At 33.3% G+C, this 20289-nt stretch overlaps 1 protein-coding gene across 1 annotated transcript in view; it reads left to right on the top strand.

The window, feature by feature from the left end:
- The window catches only part of LOC134725089 (uncharacterized), a 38347-nt gene extending 29037 nt beyond the window's left edge, over positions 1-9310 (top strand). Inside the window, exons 28-37 of the mRNA XM_063588618.1 lie at positions 306-598; positions 1007-1382; positions 1735-1946; positions 2145-2549; positions 2850-2985; positions 3431-3625; positions 4323-4709; positions 5222-5517; positions 6063-6134; positions 8514-9310. Coding sequence (XP_063444688.1) covers positions 306-598; positions 1007-1382; positions 1735-1946; positions 2145-2549; positions 2850-2985; positions 3431-3625; positions 4323-4709; positions 5222-5517; positions 6063-6134; positions 8514-8558 — 2417 coding nt within the window. The 3' untranslated portion in view covers positions 8559-9310. The remainder of the gene's footprint in view (positions 1-305; positions 599-1006; positions 1383-1734; positions 1947-2144; positions 2550-2849; positions 2986-3430; positions 3626-4322; positions 4710-5221; positions 5518-6062; positions 6135-8513) is intronic.
- The last annotated feature ends 10979 nt before the right edge of the window (positions 9311-20289 follow it).

Below are 20289 nucleotides of genomic sequence, written 5' to 3'. Positions count from 1 at the left end.
AAAGTGAAAAAATGAAATGAATGTTTTAACAAATAAAAATAAATTTATGCTTTTTTCCTTCTTATTTTAAACGCAATAAAAATGACAAAGAACTTATATTTCTATTTCTAACTAAATTATCGTACAGCAAAATTGTAAAAAAATAATATTAGTAAGGAAAATTTCTCACATTAATTTCATTCATATTTTATCATTAGATGAAGAAATGCATCTCCTTCAAGCCTCATCAGAGACTGGAAGCCTCATGTCTCAGATATTTGGGTCTTGTTTTTTTCTAGTATTAAAATTCTTATATTTTCCTAAAGGTGTTCTTGACAATGTCTTAGAGAAGGCTGAAATTAAAGAATTGATGTCATATGTTGATGACATCTTGAAGAACCTGCCAGACTCTGCTAACCTGCCTGAAATTGACTGGCAGTACTACATTAACAAGATCAATAAGGCAATCAAATACAAACTTTCCCAGGTAGACCTTTCCAAAGCTTACAATGAGGTAGTCGAAACAACAAAGAATGCAGTGATGAATCAACTTGAACCCATCATGCAAGACGAGAAGGTCAAGGAATTGAAAGAATTAGCTGATCAGTTACAGAAAAAGGTAGAAAATTGTTCAACATTTTAGCATGCTAAAGGGAGTTTTAATATACTTCTTTGATTACCAATCAAATTTCTTGTCACTTAAAGTTGCCTTTCTGTGAATTTTTGCCTGTACAGCTATTGCTATGCTATAAAAGAATATTATTTTTTGCTAATTTTGCAGTATCAACAAATTAGAGAACCAACATTACCCTTTAAACTGTTTTGTAGAAGAATGCAGATCATTAGGGTAATGAACAGAATGTCATCATTTATGATAGTACGATACTCATTTATGCATTTGTTCACTGAAAAGAGCATTTTTTTGGATGCAATTATCTAGTTCATGTTTTTTTCTCTGTTTTGATTGGTGGCTTTCTCTGTGTATACATAGCATCTCTATTTAGTCATATCTATCAATTGATTTCAGATAACATGGGCATACAAACAGTGGAACATTGAGAGAACTATAAAGGGATACCTGATTGAACTGTACAACGAATTCCAGACATACATCAAAGAGGATATTGCTAATCTCAAATTCCTCCACTGGGATAGGAATAGAATCATTGCATTTGATCCTGAGAATGGAAATGTTGAATTTGAAATTTATCTGCCAACTCCAGCTGACACATTAGAAAGCCTACCTAAGTTCAACTTCCACAAATATGTCGGAAGATTTGATAGAGTTGTTAAGAAAATAGACAAATTAGATTTGCCAAAAATGTTTGACTTCAGTTTCTGGGACTTTTACTACAAATATAAACCTTCAATGAATCCAAGAGACTGGGTGCCTCCTTTTGACAGTAAGATTCATATTTTTTACTATATTAAATAAAAATTCATGAGATTGTATTTTCAAGGAGTGGTTTTCCTTTTACCGATAAATCATATCTGCTCAGATTATAGAATCAGATGTATAAAATATGTATAACTAAACAATTGAATTTTTTCTCAGATGTAAACTTAAATTTGGATAAACATTACATAAAAAGTAATTGTAGTTGAATTTTTTTTTTTAGAATTTTCAATTTTCAATGAATTGTCTTTATTTAAATTCCTAGATACTTTTTTTGATGCTATGAAATACATAAAGTTTTTCCATCTAGAACAATTTAATCTGTCTTCCTCTAAATTACTGATTAATTTATATTTCAGCCTTTGCCTTGGTAGCAGGAGACCAACATTTCATTACTTTTGACCAGAGACAGGTTGACTTTGGTGGAAAATGTAGTTACATTCTGGCCAAAGACATGGTGGACAACCAGTTTACAGTGATAATGAATTATGATGGTAGAAGAAGACCAGGAATGAAGTCTTTGTTAGTTTTGGCTGAAGGAAAGTCGGTAGAAATTGCTCCAGATTTCTCTGTAAGTCAGCATAAATATTAAAAAAGATAAATTCTCAAATTGTAAATAATTATAAATAGGATTATATCTATCATACATCAGATTATATATAAATGTGGAAAATGCAAAATATACCAATTTTCAGGGTTATTTGCAAAGAAAAATGGACACAATAATCAGACATTCATTGTTAACATCATTTCAAACCTTTTTTTGCAGGTTAAACTTGACAACAGACCAACAGAATTACCCATAAAACATCACAAATTGAGTGTAATAAGAGATGGAAATCTTATACAAGTGAACACTGGACATGGACTTATCATCAGTGGTAATCTTGCCAACCAACACATTGCTTTTGTCCTAAGTGGATGGTATTTTGGAAAAGTGGGTGGCATGTTAGGTAGCTATGACAACGAACAATATGATGACATGATTGACAGAGATGGACAGGTCACAAAGGATGTTAATGTTATGGCTCAAACATGGGAAGTTGGAAACAGATGCAGGAATCCAGCCAGCATTATATCAGAGGTCAAAATTGAAGAAGGACAAAAGGGTTTCAGGAAATGCTCAAACTTGTTTGTAGAATCTGATTCCACTCTCAGACCATGCTTCAGAGTTGTAAGTATACCTTTTAAAATGGATTTTAATTACTTCCTATTCTTTTATGACGCTTGTCTTTTACTTTTCACTATTACAAATGCTACTTAGGTTAGAATAAGAATAGAGCATGATTTATTGTCAAATAGAATTGCAAGCTTTTTAGTTATTTTAACAAATGTCATGTTATAATGCAAAATATAAAGATGTCATAGAAGCATAGATATTTTTTTTTTAATTTTTGCATTTGAATTAAAGTGAAGAAAATGTTCTATTTAAGTTTACTGTTAAACAGAATGAATATATTGGTTATACTTTCAGGTTGAACCAGACTATTTTATGAAAGTATGCATGGCCGAGATGCAGTCATCTAAGGGAGATGGTTGTAATGCAGTGTCTGCTTATGTCAAACTGTGTCGTCAGAACAATGTCATGTTGTGGGAGCCTAAAACTTGCAGTAAGATACTTACAATTACTGAAAGGAAAAACAATGATTACTGATATCTTTAAATAAGTAAACAAATAATCAAGAGCTTAATTTGTCAATGGAAAAGCAGAATGAGATGAAATATTATAAAGACATGTACATATGTATGCTGTACAAATGAATTTTTACTTCCTAACATTATGTTGAAGATTATCAGGTTTTGATTGTGAAAACACAGATTCTAATATGATGTTCATCTTTCATTTTGTAATGTGTGATAAATTTCTCGATAAATCAATATTTAGTGACGCCATAGATTTGTCATTATGGCCCAGGCCATGTGAAAATTCCAACAAATCTACGGCTTTTATAAGTTGCATGAATTATTTCTTTTAATACAAATCTAAAAGAGATATAATCAAATTAATTGTATTCTGATTCATCAGACAAAGATTTATTACTTTTTATTCAATAGTAACTTGTCATGCTCCAAACAAAGAGATGTATGAAGGTGGAGAATCCATTAAACTTTCCCCATCCAGTGATGACTACCATGTACAGAAGTCAGCAGACGTTGTCATGGTTGTAGAACAAGTCAGCTGTAATTCTAACCCTGCCAAACATCTTGGTGACTTGGTTGACAAGCTTGAACAAGCTTTTGCAAGGAATGGTAAGTATTTTATAATCTCTCAATTATTATTCAAATGGATGTAGTTTTTTTAATTGCACAACTGACCTTGTTCTGTTGAAATCAACAATAATTTTTCTGTGTCACAGTTTTTCAAGGATTGTAGTTTAAAGATTTTGCCTGTTTGTTATATTTTGTTGTAGTGCATGAGGTATTGCATAGGAAAAGAATAAATATCCATAACTAGGCATTATTGTAAAGATTGACAACATTTTATTAATATAAGATTTTACATAGGGAAAACAGAATGTTGTACATGTACGACCTTAATAGTTGTTATTTAGAATCAGATAATCTGGACTCAATAGATGACTAAAATCTTTAAACTTCTACAGAGAAAAAATATTTTGTATATTTAAGCTGAATCAACATCGACATTCTGGTATATCTTGTATAAGAGACTGAGTCTTGCAATTTCGAAATTTTTAAAAACTAGATATTTTATTTCACACACCTTTCTTAAGACCAGAAGAAACATGTCAATATGCATTCTTAGGCTTAACTACTTCACATGTTTGAAACATAACTAAAACAAATACAACTTCTTTCTGCCAAGTCACTTTTCAACACAATCTATATTTACAGTGTAACAATCTATAGAAGAAACCCTTGAAATGTAACTTATTTGTTCAGTACATAAAGTTATAATATTCATGTATTTTATTATTATTTTAAACAGATATTAAGGAAAACAGATATGGTTTGATTGGATTTGGTGGTACACCAAGATCAGCTTTTGGCCGCAAGTCAGCTTCATCAACTCATACTTTCGAAGGTAGCATTTTCAGTGAATCAAACAATTTCGCCAAAGGAAAAGAGACATTGAAATTCAGCTATCATTTCACTGACCCAATGGAAGCTATCATGACTGCAGCTGACATGCCATTCAGAACAGGGGTCTCCAAGACCATTGTCCTTCTCCACTGTGGGGAATGTTCTGCTTCCGAAAATGTTAATTACAACTATCTAAAAGATGTCCTGTTAAATAGAGGTATAACTCTACATATAATCAGAGATGAGGACATAAGACTACAAGGAAACAGCAGTCCAAAAGATGTTATAATGGGTAAGTCAATTTGTTATAGTTAAAAAGTTATAGTGGAATTTTTGTCGGCATATATTACATTGACATTTTCCTGGTTTTTTTTAGCAATTGTTGCAAAGTATTGAATTTTGAAAGGAAAACAAGTATTTAAAACTGATTTATTTTAAAGATTTACTATTGGGTTCACTGTACATGTGTTTTCAATACTGTTGATATTCATGTTGGAAACCTCAAATCAGAACTTTTTTTTGTATTTTTAAAATGAAATGTATGGCTAAACACCAAGGATAGCAAGCATAAAATTGAAAATGGAAATGGGGAATGTGTCAAAGAGACAACAACCCGACCACAGAAAAAACAACAGCAGAAGGTCACCAACAGGCATGACTATTTTGAAATTTGAAAAATTTAGTGGATAAAAATAATTACTTTTATAATTACATTATATTTAAAAAAACAAATAACCGGCTTATTTTAAAAATGCTATTTTATTCAGATTATTTACGGTTTTTGTATATGAATGATTGTTTTAGGTTTTGATAGTGCAAATAAATATATGATGAAGCCAATGAAAGATACTACTTCAAATGATATCCAGAAACCAGAAGATTCTTGTGTTTCATTGTCCATGAAGACAAATGGTGCAGTGTTTCACTCTGAAGGATTGACTAGCCCTAAGATCCGTAACAGGAAGTGGTTCCTGAACACTGTTAGTAAACGTATAAGTGAGACGGCAGTACCAGATGATTGTCAAGTCTGTCAATGTGTGGCTGATCATACTGGAATGGCCAAATCTGTCTGTAGAACATGCTATACAAGTGTTTCAGATGTAAGTACAGATCATATTGGAATGGCCAAAATCATATTTGCATGTTATTCAAATGTTTCAAATTTAATTTAAATTAATAAGAAGTTATTTAGATAAAAAGACTAAGACATTATTTTAGATGTGAATATAGTTCATATTGGAATGGCCAAGCTTCTGTTATTTTAGTGTTTCATGTGTAAGGGGGATCACACTGCATTACCTCTGTCTGCTTATGCTTTTCTGTGTAATGCAGTTAAAGATTAGTCAAACCCTAACCTCCTGTTTATCAAATACTAGTATATTCTAGTCCATAATAACCATGTATGCAATTTGTGAACTAGCATGTTAAAAACTCAGCTAACCGTGTCAGCCAAGTGCAAAGTGGTGTTAACATTTGTTACACATTTATAACATGTTCTCATTCTGAATATGCATTTATTTGCCACTTAACATTAAACAGCCATCAAGCATCATCATCATAGTCTAAAAATAAATCATTGGTCCAATACAAGTATTAAATGGTTTTGCCTTACAAAGAGTTTTTACATTTTGTTTCTATTTTTCAGTATTTACCAAATTGGTGGAGCACATGGAAACATCCCACAAAGATTCAAAACCAGTTTGATAAAGACTTTAAGGTAGACATAACTCTTGAATTTACCTACATGTACTTTAACACAAATGTTGTATATCAATAATTCTGCCAAAGGGCAGTAGTTTCTCTTCTGGTATTCCATCTTCTTCCACCTATAAAAGCTGTCTGCCATGATATAGCAAAGGGTCATGCAAGTGGCTTTAACAATAACAATCATACAATCATCTTTTATGCCTGAGGACTATTCCATAGTTATTTGTATAAGGGTCGGTGGCACAAATATTAATAAAATTGGGTTTGTTGGGTTCAAAACCACTTTCAACAAGCTAATGACTTGAAATGAAATTAGAATTGTAAGGGTCAGATTTTGTGGAAAAGGGCTTTTTAAACCCCTCTATAAAGGATTTTTTAATAGCTGTACTTATACAATTTTTTTTTTAATTTTTAGCTCACCTGGCCTAAAAGGCCATGTGAGCTTTTCTCATCACTTGGCGTCCGTCGTCGTTGCGTCGACGTCGTCGTCGTCGTCGTCTGTCGTCGTTAACAATTTTTCAAACATCTTCTCCTCTGAAACTACTGAATGGATTTGAATGAAACTTAGCATGATTGTTCCTTAGAGTATCCTTCACAAAGTGTTTGCTTCGATTTTTGATCCGTCTAAAAACCTTGGCCGCCGTTACTTAAAATAGAAGATAGAGGTCAAATGCAGTTTTTGGCTTATATCTCAAAAACGAAAGCATTTAGAGCAAATCTGACATGGGATAAAAATGTTCATTAGTTCAAGATCTATCAGCCCTGAAATTTTCAGATGAATCAAACGAGCCATTGTTGGGTTGCTGCCACTTAATTGGTAATTTTATGGAAATTTTGCAGTTTTTGGTCATTATCTTGAATATTATTATAGATAAAGATAAACTGTAAACACCAAAAATGATCAGCAAAGTAAGATCTACAAATAAGTTAATATGACCAAAATTGTCAATTGACCCTTTAAGGGGTTATTGTCCTTTAATGACAATTTTTCACAATTTGTTCATCATATTTGCTAACTTTAAAAAATCTTCTCCTCTGAAACTACTGAATGGATTTGGATGAAACTTAGCATGATTGTTCCTTAGATTATCCTGCACAAAGTGTGTGCTTCGATTTTTGATCCGTCAAATAACATGGCCACCGTTACTTAAAATAGAACATAGGTGTCAAATGCAGTTTTTGGCTTATATCTCAAAAACGAAAGCATTTAGAGCAAATCTGACAAGGGGTAAAAATGTTCATTAGGTCAATATCTATCAGCCCTGAAATTTTCAGATGAATCAAACAACCCATTGTTGGGTTGCTGCCACTTAATTGGTAATTTTAAGGAAATTTTGCAGTTTTTGGTCATTATCTTGAATATTATTATAGATACAGATAAACTGTTAATGGCAAAAATGTTAAGCAAAGTAAGATCTACAAATAAGTCAATTTGACCAAAATTGTCAATTGACCTCTTAAGGAGTTATTGCCCTTTAAAGACTTCTTTCACAATTTGTTCATCATGTTGACTTACTTTAAAAAATCTTCTCCTTTGAAACTGCTGTATCAATTTCAGCCAAACTTAGGCTCAATGAGTTTCAGAGTTTCAGAGTATCTAGTATAAATTTTGTATTTCATTTCCTTGTATGTCAAGAAACATAGCTCCTTTGGCTAAAATAGAACATAGGAGAAAATGATTTTTTTGCTTTTGAAGAAAATAGGACGATTCAAAGAACATTTTAATAAATTGAAAAGCCAAAATAATCATTGATTAGAGATTAAACCAAAAAAATTCAGGTGAGCGATTCAGGCTCTTGAAAGCCTCTTGTTTTATTTAAGTCTGACTAATTAATTGCAGTCAAATTTAGTTTTATTATGAATAAATTATATATACTTTATTTTTTTTTTACCACAGATGTAATATAATACCAGAAAACCCCATCATCCAAAAAAATAACATTCAAATCCAAATCAGATCTATTATTTAAAGAAAAATTAGCCAACTACACACCAAAGTTCAAATGAAGTGGATGTAAGCAATTATTGGCAACCAATGGCCTTCAACAATTTGAAAATCCATACATTATGGTCGGCTATATGATGTTCCAATGTGAAACAATTCAATTGAGCAAACTAATGGTCTAATTTATAAACAACAAAAAATGAAACATGAATCAAAGACAACCACTGAACTACTTTGATTGTTGAAATACTGTAGTCATTAAAAAATACTTTTATTCTCTAATAAACCAACTGCTGATTTTGTATTTTTGAAGCCTATTGTGTTGAATATTATTATTTTATTTACTACTTTAACAATTGTGTTTCCTCTACATGTTTATGCTAGTGAAAATCATGTGCAACACTCTGAAATCTATAATAAATTGCATTATTTTGTTCATTGTAGGATTATTTTGGAGATGACACATGGAAATCTGTCCTAAGCAACTGAAGCAGTTACTTACTAGAAACAGTATAAAAATAAACAAACTATTTGTGAATAAATATGTTTCGTTTTGTTAATTAAATTTGTGTATCAGTATTATAAACATTCATAAGAAACGTTTCTAATAAATATATTTGAACATCTAATTAAGCCTTAAAGATTCTTAAACCTTTTATATTGTAGACAAAGATATATTGTGTGGTGTTTTTTTTTAATACTTTTTATTTATATTTGATGTAAACAGAACTATATGATTTTTTTTTTATCTATATAGTATTTTTTCATTGATAAATAGACTAGAATTAAATTCTGACAATCCAAAAACTACCTTTTACAATAGAAAGTGTAAACATCAACTAAAATAGGTATATTCAGATTAAAAATTATCACTTACATAGAATGAATGTTTAATAGACTGTTTAAACATATGTTTTGAACAGTTTAAATTTCCGTAGCATATTTGGAGAAAGACTTTTTCTTTACCTGTCTGCCTAATAAGGCAAGTATAAAATGTGAATTGCTCAATCAATATATACTCATTTTATTCATCTAAATACTCACTTCCTGTAATATGTTATTTTACAAATTATTGCTTGTACTTGGAAAAAAATATATTCTCATTTGAATGATTTTTGTTTTATTATGATGTTAAGAATTAGAATAATGAACCCTTGATTTGTGTGTCTTTGTTTTAATCTTGTATATAGTTAAGATTTATTTATTATGCATTTCAGTTAATAAAATTTGTGAAAAAATTATTTTGGTTTATGTTGCTGTTTTTTTAAGATATAACCTATGAAAACAAAATTGCTTCATTTGTTTTTTGTTTTTTTAAAGATTCTTATGGAAGGTGCAGAATATAAAAACACATATATTTTAGTACATGTAATGCCAACTTTTCAACCAGTTTTCCTACCCAAGTTTCATATTAAAAATCATTCATAGTAGCAATAACATTTACATGTGAATATAATTAGATATGTTTATGAGATCTAATTTCAAGCAACAGTATTTTAGTAGTTCCAACCTTAATTATTGAGTTATCAAACAAGGGAATTGTATCACCTTCTAGTGGCATGAGACTGGATGTATCCATCAGTTCAAGTGAAATAATCAAAATCACCCAATAAAAAGATTGGAAGAGTTGGGTGCATAATTTCAATCTTAATATAGTCTTTCATTGAATTATGGGGGTAGACAAAAAAACCTGATAAAGCACTATAGAGTTAATTTGCATTTAATACTGCAATTATAAGTAATTTTATCAGTAGTTTTTAGCTCACCTAGCCATTGCCATCCATCATCATTGTTGTCTATCATCCTTAAGTTTTACAAAATATTTCTCTAAAACTACAGTGCCAAGTAAAATTTACAATTAAGTAAATTTTGCTGAAATCATTAGTTTAGGTAAAAAAGAAAATAGAGAGAAATTATACTTTGAGAGACTCGTAAAAGGGGGGCGAAAGATACCAGAGGGACAGTCAAACTCATAAATCGAAAATAGACTGACAACACCATGGCTAAAAATGAAAAAGGACAAACAGACAAACTATAGTAAACATGACAAAATATAGAAAACTAAAGAATAAGCAATACAAACCCCATCAAAAACTAGGGGTGATCTCAGATGCTCTGGAAGGGAAAGCAGATCCTGCTCCACATGTGGCACCTGTCGTGTTATAACAAATCTGGTAAAAAGTTTAATTTAGTAGGTCACATTTATGAAAGGGAAGGGAATTGTAGTTATGACGTAAGGACGCTACGGAAGGGTGTGAAACGGTTATTCCATAACAGTCAACCAACTCCGTAAAATTTAGGAAGGGATGATTTCAACTTTCCAATTGTGACTTTTCCATTTCTAAGTAGCAACATTCCAGTAGCACCTGCATACAGGGTATATATCTCCAAATTGATACGATATTCCCATGCTTGTATTTCCTTTCATGATTTTCTTGATAGCTCTAGGGTTACTGCTTACAAGGAAGCTATTAAACAAAGAGTTCCAAATGGTGAATTTGAAATCATCCCTTCGTAAAATTTACGGATGCCTTCACGAGTTGGTTGACTGTTATGAAATAACCGTTTGACAGATGATATCAGATATGTTCCTTGCGTCATAACTACAATCCCCTTCCCTTTCATGAATGTGACCTACCGAATTAGACTATTTACCGAGTTTGTTATAACATTAGCAACACGACAGGTGCCACATGTTGAGCAGGATCTGCTTCCCTTCCGGAGCACCTGAGATTACCCCCGTTTTTGGTGGGGTTCGTGTTGCTTATTCTCCAGTTGTATATGTTGTGTCATGTGTACTATTGCATGTCAGTTTGCCTTCTTCATTTTTAGCCATGGAGTTGTCAGTTTGTTTTCGATTTATGAGTTCGACTGTCCCTCTGGTATCTTTCGTACCTTTTTTTAATTAAGACATAAAAGGCTAACGAGAATAAACAGAAGATTAATTCCGGTAAGTATACTGAGTGGAAACTTTTCTGAAATTTTGTCCTCAGTGCTCTTCAACTATCATTTTCAACATCCTCATGATCATCTAGATCAACTTAGGGCAAAGAGTCAATGATAACTTCTACTTGAAGTTCATGAATCTCTGATTCTAACTCGCCTGTTTGCTCAGAACTTTGTTCATCAACAACGTTACCCCCTTATTGTGTGTTAGGGAGAATCAAGAATACATGTTTGGAAGAATTAGGGATAACTGAGGACTGGGGCATTGACTAATTTGCCTTTCAGCTTTTCAAAAAACTTCCTATCTATATTTTTATCATAGAAATTCGCGACCCTTTTCGGTCATTTTTGTAGGCACTTAGTCGTATCTGAAAAAAAATATTATGTACCGGCGATAATAGCCACACAAACCCAAGAAGGATCTGAGCTCTGTAACGTTCTGGGGGACTGGCCATTCTTTTATTCAAAGTACATAATATTAAAATGTGGTTTCAAATACGCGAATCGATAAATGAGTTTGTAGATAGATGTTTTTTTGTGTTCTGTTAAATTGTTCCTTTTAAAATTGTTACACGATAATGACTGCTGTACCCATGCTTTGACTATTTTATTTATTATGTCTGTTGTCTTCATTGTAAATATCACGGAATTTGATGAGACTGTCATCAAAGTGAGAGGTTTAGCGTTTTAATCCACCATTTTCTACATTTGAAAATGCCTGTACCAAGTCAGGAATATGACAGTTCTTGTTCGTTCGTTTTTGATGTAGTGTTCCCTGACAACTATTCTAGTGAATCTTCAATTTGGGACAAAGGATACGCATCTTTGATAGTAAACGCGTTTAACTGTCTATAGTCTACACAAAAACAAGTGGTATTATCCTTATTTCTAACCAAGACTATCCCAGAGGACCATGTTACTTCCGAAGGCTCAATCATTTTTCTTTCCAACATATTGTTTATATGTTGATCTACCTCTCCCCTAAGACCTATTGGGGTGAACCGTGGTGGCTACTTCATTGGCATTGCAGCACCAGTGTCAATTCTGTGGTTTACAATATTTGTTTTTCCAAGATCTGAATTCGAAGCTGCAATAAGGTGCTTAAATTCCAATAACAACTCTAGAACAATAAAACTGTGGCCGTGTCCTTTTCTCCATGCTGAAGACTATCACAAGACCTATCTAACAACTTTTCCAAATCATTATTAAGAGTCCAACCCTTATCATTGTCTACCTAGCTTACAACTTTAGCTAGGCTTAGATTTCCGACCAAAGCACCGACATTAAGTAGTTGAACGCTGTCACTTATATTCAATAGGAACTGTCTTATTAGACGTTACAACAGATTTCCATACAAGAGCCTTTCCTCAATCAAAACATTCTTCACTTGGTTCAATAATGCCAGTATCTTTCACAGCTAAATCATAGTTCAGTACTTCGCCCTGGATGACAACCTCAGATCTTGGGGCTTTGCTAATTTTATCTTTTACTGCCATCCGATAAATTTTCACTGTAGTAACAAACGTATTTTTTTATTATCACTCTATTGCCTAAATCAACTTTACAACCGTTTGTTTGCAGAAAATCTAGTCCAAGAATACCTTCCACTGCCATACCTGCTTTAACACCGTCGAGTTCACTTCAATGACCGTGTGAACGTTTCCAACTTAACAGAAAACATTGCCTTACCAATGAAAACTCGGGACCGGCCTGTCGTACATTTGGCCTATTATGGGCCTTAAATTTCTCAAAAAGTGTATCCGACACCAAACTCATTGTAGCTCTCGTATCAACAAGAAACTTAGCAGGGATTTCATTTATAAATAACTCTACATAGAGCCCTGCTTCCTTGCTACGAGTCAATGTACAAAGATTTAAGTTTCAATCTACCACTACAATTGTTCATGTGCCTGGTGATCATTGGTTGTTATGCCTCAATTTTATCTGACAACCTATCATGAGACTCAGACTCTTTCATTATTATCTACAACCCTTAAATGGGCTTTCCCTACTTAAAATTGCTTTTCTGCCTACAGCTAAACAAAAACAGAAATTAAGGCCAGGGAGCGTGATTGTTACACCTAAAATGGACATCTCTTGAGCAAAAAGCAAGACTTACTATATGTATCATGCTCTATGTATAGAAAACAACAAAGTGGCCATATCAAAGGAAGCGCGTCTAATACCACCAAAAAGACTGTCTAGAAACATGCATGACAATGTTACCAACTACCATTGGCCTCCAGGGATTGTCGTGTAAACTTATTGTTCCTAAGAACCATTCGGGATTAGAACGCTCTCATTCCTGGGTTGCATCAGCACTGCAAGTCGAGGCTTTTAAAGCATCGGTGACAAAGCTGATTTAAATTAATAAATTGGGGGAGATGTGGTTCTGTATACGTACCAAACGCCAGTATTATCAGTTTGCTGATTGTGGCCATTATTTGACAGAAGCAGAAACACTATTGATGTTTTGTGACGTGAATACCAGAGTAAATCTATGAATGGGAAAACTGTACTTAAGGTTATCTGTTCTGGTGCTGAAGGTTTGATATTTCAATGAGTTGGTGTCCCATCTGATGCTTTTGACTGGCTGTAGTAAGAGGTAAAGGCTTGGATCTACTGCTGTAAGTTAGTGTATGATCTTACGCATCATTGTTACTCGATTAATGTTTCTGTGAGTTTCTAGTGACTTCCATTCAGCCGGGATGGTCAATCATGGAAGTGACACTACTGATGTTATGGTACCTGTTGGTGACATAACGTGCTACCCTTCTTTTTCCTTTTTCAATATTATTTGTTTTCGTTTTGAGTGTTAGAGAACCAAACTGATGAGCAGTATTCGAGGTTTGATCGTACAATAGATTTACAAGCCAAACTTTGTATTTCTTCCTGTATATAATGATCACCTGTAAATATATTTTATATCATGGCATGTCTGAAATTTCTGTATGCTGCAGTTTATCTGTCATATAGTAAATTTGGAAGACAAAAGACAATATTTCATTGGCGCAAACACAAAAATATACATATAATGAAAATCTATTGCCGCGTGAAATTTTGATGTGTGGACACAGTCCGCTATCTATTTACATTTGTTTTAAAACATTCCTTATGATGAACCTTAGGCCAAATAAAAAAATATAAGTGTTTCTTATTTCCCTACCTACCTTATATTTTAAGCTTAGGGATAGCACACTTTAATTTTTTTTTGTAATTGTTCAATAACATCTACCTATCTACATCTACGACATAGCTACGACATAGCTACGACATAGCAAAGCAAAGCTATGTCTCTCGAAAAGGGTACTTTGACCCATCACTCAAGTATTAAATTTTACTTTGACGTCTTCCAACATGACAAAAACTTTGTAAATAACATTTAACAAAAATATTTCCAAATTGTGCTCATAATTTATGTACAGGTGCTGGTTAAAAAAATCTATCTTTTGATTGTGTTGGTTAGCCACTACAGAATAGCTTGGTGAGTTTGGTCTTGACACCCTCACTGCTCTCAATATCTAATAGCACGTCTGGTAGTTTATTCCAGTCTCTGATGGTTCGAGGGGAAAAGCTGTACTTGAAAATATCTTTGTTTGGCCTGATTTGTACATATCTTTTAGTATTAAACTGATAGAGTCTCGAAGTTCTTCTTGGTTTTAAAATGTGAGATGTAATTGGAATAGCTACCTTTTCATGGATGGCTTTATGAAAGAGTGTTATGCAATCCATTTTTCTTATGGTTTCTGCAGGTGTCAGATTCAAATTCTTTTAGTTTTAACTGTTCCAGGCTCTCTTGAGTAGTTGCTTTTGATGAAGAGTGTTGCACGGCGCTGGACCATCTCAATCTGGTATATATGTTTTTGTAGGTGAGGCTCCCATGCGCTGCAAGCGAACTCAAGGTGAAATCAGACAAGAGTAAGATAGGCTTGTTTCTTGACTTCCTCTGGACTGGACATGATCCAACATTTCTTCGTATTATAAAGCCTAGTGCTCTGTTTCCTTTAGTGACATCTTTATTAACTTGTTTGTCCCATGACATTGTGTTGGTAAGTTCATTGTCCCATGACATTGTGTTGGTAAGTTCATTGTCCCATGACATTGTGTTGGTAAGTTCATTGTCCCATGACATTGTGTTGGTAAGTTCATTGTCCCATGACATTGTGTTGGTAAGTTCATTGTCTTATGACATTGTGTTGGTAAGTTCAGCTCCTAGGTCTAGGTTTGATGATACTGATTCTAGGATATGTCCATTGATGTTGTAGTTGTAGTTGATGGCTTGTCTCTTTTTTGCTGGTGGACGTTTCGTCCCCGAAGGTATCACCAGCCCAGACTGGCAGTAGTCAGCACTTCGGTATTGACATGAATATCAATTATATGGTCATTTTTATAAATTTTCTGTTTACAAAACTTTGAATTTTTCGAAAAACTAAGGATTTTTTTACCCCAGGAGTAGATTACCTTAGCCATATTTGGCACAACTTTTTGGAATCTAGGATCCTAAATGCTCTTCAACTTTGTATTTATTTGGCTTTTTAACTATTTTGATCTGAGCGTCACTGATGAGTCTTATGTAGACGAAACGCGCGTCTGGCGTATACAATTATAATCCTGGTACTTTTGATAACTATTTTGTTATTGTAAGGACATAACATTTTGACGGATTGAAAATCATTTGCCAAGTTTTGCTCCACTTCATAATTTTGTCAAGATCTTCTTGTAGATATTTGCAACCGTCTTTTGTTGATATTGCTAGGTAAAGTAAGCTATCATCTGCGAACAGGCGAATCTTTTATGTAATGTCGTTACCTATGTCATTCATGTATAGGAGGAATAGCAATAGGCCTTAAACTGTTCCCTGTGGTACGCCGGATGTTACTTTAGCAGTACTTGAACTTTCTCCTTCCAGTATGACGTGTTGTTCTCTTTGTGTCAATAATGCTTCTAACCAGGCAAGTATGTTTCCGTCGATACCGTATGATGCAAGTTTTTTCAACAACCGCTGGTGTGGTACTGTGTCAAATGCTTAACTTAAGTCTGATATAAGCATGTCGACCTGTTGGTTATTATCGAGATTTCTAGTAATGTCCTATGCTGTTATGACAAGTTGTGACTCACACGATATTTTGCTTCTGAAGCCATGTTGGAAGTCCACAAGAATATAATGCTTGTCAAGATGGTTCGTGATATGCTTGAATATGATATGCTCCATTATTTTACATGGAACAGACGTCCAGGATACTGGGCGGCAGTTTACTGGTTGACTCTTATCCCCTTTCTTGAATACCAGTTGTTCGATAACATTTGCAACTATCCAGTCCTTTGGTACACTTTGATCTTCTGATGATTTGGTGAAGATTAGCTGTAAATAGGGTGATATTGACTCTGCACACTCTTTCGATATTCTACATGTCTGAACTATTTGCCTTGCTTGGGTTGACCGTTCACTCCTTTGAATAGTTTGATTAATCCCTCTGTACTGATGTGTAGCTTTGGTATTTCTGGTGTTCCATTTTCATTTATATTGGGGAAGCTATCAAAGTCTTCAATCGTGAATACTGATTGAAATTGTGCATTAAGTGCTTCTGTCTTTTCCTTGCTGCTGTCTATTGTCTCCCCATTAACATTGAGTGTTGGTACTCCCACTGTTTCTCTCTTTTCAGCTTTTACATATTTCCAGTACTTCTTTCCTATTCTGTATTGATCTTGTGTGTTTGTTGAATCTTTTGATATTGATGGGCTAACTCCTTAAATACATATCAAATATATACTGTGCATTCATTTATTTTCGTGGGTACCAATTTTCGTGGATTAAGGAAAACTTACATGTTCGTGGATATTTGATTTCGTGGTTTTGCCGAAGTCTGCATACAAGCCTATTGAAAATGTGTCATTCGTTGAACATTTAATTTCGTGGTTCAACTGTTCCCACGATATCCACGAAAATTGGTATTCAACGAATAATAATGAATCCACAGTACCTCTTATGCGATAACTCCAATTCAATGTTCATCTCTGTTAGCTTCTCTTTCTGTGCTGTTCAAATATTCTCTTACATTCTTCATATTTCCCTTCTTATATTAGTACATTTTTCTGGGCTTGTGCTTTATTACCTTTGGTCTTGCGTTGACTTGTTATTATCATCTGATTCATCATTGTCACTCATTCCATCTGTAATGTTCATTTTCTGCACTCGATTTTCATTAGTTGTTAGAACAAGATCTAGAATATTCTTTTCCTTGGTTAATTTTGTTAAACATTGTTGTAAGCAGTATTCCTCAACAATGTCTAATGCTAGTTTATTTATTTCGTTGGAATAGTTATAGCTTGATGTGATGGTGTATCCGCCATTTGAGTCTTCCTCATCCCAATCAATGTCCAGTAAATTGAAGTCTCCAGTAAGTATTATGTCAGTCAGAGTATTATTATGCGTCAATATACTGATTGAAGTATGCAAGTCAAGTTCTGTAATGGTGTAGGGTAATTATCTGGTTTTCGTTAAAAAAAACCAGTGTAAATTTAAAAATATCGGACATAATACACTAGTTCAGGGAAACAATGCGCATGTGCAAGATCGATCGTGATTTTGCGTTATCGACTAATTAGATACGAGATTTGATAAACTGGGGGCATAATCAGTTTATTGATATATCTGATGGGCATCGTTATTACTGTAGTCAGATCAATGAATTTTCATACATGCTATGGCAAACTAAAATATATACAATATATGACAAAAATAAATTAATTAATTAATAATAATATCTAACTTGTGGCCAAGAACAGTAGAATAAATATAAAATTCTATACGTTGGACATGATAAAACAAAATGGTATTTGTCCTCCAAAACATTTATATTGCAACATATTATATTTTCTCTTTGAGTATTCAGATAACGACCAACTTCAACATTTAATCTAAGTGTGCCGCTACGCAAATACTGGTTTACATGTATATATATCGTTTGTGAATACAAAAATTACCTTCACGCAAAAATGGACAGATCCATGCTGTGATGTTCACTTAGCAGATTGTCTTTATATTCAAGAAGGTACTGATCTTGGGTCATAAAAATAAAAGTCAATCAACACCTATGCCATATGGTATGATAAAGTTTTACCTTAAACTATTAATCTCACCAGGCGACAGTTAGACACAATTAATATACCCTTAAAACTGATCATAATCATGTTCTGACAGTTAGGTTCCATTAACATACATGTATATATTCGAAATGCTAGCCCTGATTGCATGCGTGTATTAAATTCACGTAAGTTTTTTGTGCTTAATTCAAATGCATCGGACATTGACAATTTTTTAAAGGAAGGGTATATGCATGGGTCGTGCAACATTTTATTTTGATATATTGTGAAGCATACATGATATTATATACAGAATATCTAGTTAATTTCAATGAGATTTATTAAGATTTTAAACAGAAAAAAGACACTTTTTGTTGTTGTACCTTCAGAAAGTAAATTAATTTTCACACATATATATATACATATATAGTTTGGCATTTGATTACATACATTAAATGAACAGTTCTGTCGTATATTTGTTTTTGTGTCAGAAAATTCACGTTAGTAGGTAGAAAATTGATACTAAATGCGAAAAAAAATAATGTTATATTGCAGTTGCTACCCCCCCCCCCCTTTTTGGACAAAAAGAAAACAATTGTTGTCATTTTGTCGATAGCAATGAGGTCTTTAAGATTTAAGAGTGAAATATCTGCTTACTTGGATCTTTTGGCATACATGATCCTTCTTTTTGACAAGTTTCGCGAAAGCGATACTCAGCGATCCTAGATTCCGCCGATTACTTCAGCATTTAGGTTCAGACTGTGGTTAAAGTTTTGTTTTACATCAAAATCGTTGTCAAACATAATGGAATTTCGGGATTTTGGGGCAGAAGCTTCTTTATGTCCAAAATACAGTATATACGCAGGGCAAAATTTTGCAAATATTTATTTACATTTTCCGTATTTTACTACAAGATGGACTTCGTTTTTCCTAAACAGTTAATTTCATGTTTTTTATGAGGTTAAAGATTTTCATGCATTCATCAATAACCGTTTTGTTTAAACGTCCAGTTGCAAGTTAAATGCATATCCATGCAGGTCAAGATCATGATAATGATATATGAATATTGAAACTATTTTGTTCTACATTGCGCTGAACTGTACTCGTTTGTTCAAAATGCAACAGTCAGAGTAAAGGCATTGTATAAATCAAGTGAGTGCGGCTTTTTGGCTAAGAGTTTCATTCCATATGACGACCTATAGCTGTTTGATTTTATGGGAACTTATATTTCATGGTTTGAACAAGGAACGTATAAACTGTTCCATGTTTTAGCGATCAGATTATCTATACAATATTGAAAGCATAACATTTATGAACCCATGGTTATTTTTTATTGAATACACCAATAATATGATTCATTGCGACTATGTGTGATGACCAGCATCAACATTTTAAAAAGCTCCGGTTTAGATTGCTTATTTATATTTTCCCGACAAAAGCTGAACAGAATAAATAATGTAGTGTCACCAGTGTATGCTATACTGTTTTGTCAATTAATGCCATTACACCAGCATGTTTCTGGAAATTATTCTCAATCGCCAAAAATGATATTCTGCACATAAAATTCCTCAAAGTTCTAAACAGCCTCCAGTGACTTGAAGTATCTCGTTCCTTCTTTAGAGGTCCCTCTTTGTCAAATTTTTCGTTTTTGGTTATTTGCAAGCCGTAATTTCAAATTTCTTTTCCAATTTTCTCCCGTTATTTTCAAACACTATGGTTCGAAATTTTTCACAATTTTTTTGTTTAACTTTTTTTAATATAAACATTAACAAACAAAAAACAGATGACACTCAACGACTTCACAGGTAAACGGGAAAGCGGCGGGCGTCATAATAAACGCCTATTAAACATCGAATATTGATGTGTACCATATATGACTTTGCCCCCAGTTGATCCAAATCTCGCATATTCTCGTATGAATTTTAATTAAACGCTTGACCCACTCAGAATTCTAGGTCGCGAACAAGCTTTCCCTGAACTAGTGTATTTCTCTCCCATAGACTCAAAGTAATAACAAACTGTTAATACAATTCCCTACCTACCTAGCTTATTTTTTTCAAAGATGTAATAGGAAGCACACATTTTATTTTATTTGACCTTAATGCAGTAACCAAATTTTGTTGTGGTGGTGCTCCTTACTGATATTGTTTAAGCTTAACCATCAGCCCGATTTCAAACGAGAGAACGCGTT

Source organism: Mytilus trossulus, chromosome 1 (assembly GCF_036588685.1).
Source record: "Mytilus trossulus isolate FHL-02 chromosome 1, PNRI_Mtr1.1.1.hap1, whole genome shotgun sequence".
Classification (NCBI taxonomy): domain Eukaryota; kingdom Metazoa; phylum Mollusca; class Bivalvia; order Mytilida; family Mytilidae; genus Mytilus; species Mytilus trossulus.
The sequence above is the reverse complement of the archived record's forward strand: the minus strand, read 5'-3'. Positions and strand labels throughout refer to the sequence as shown.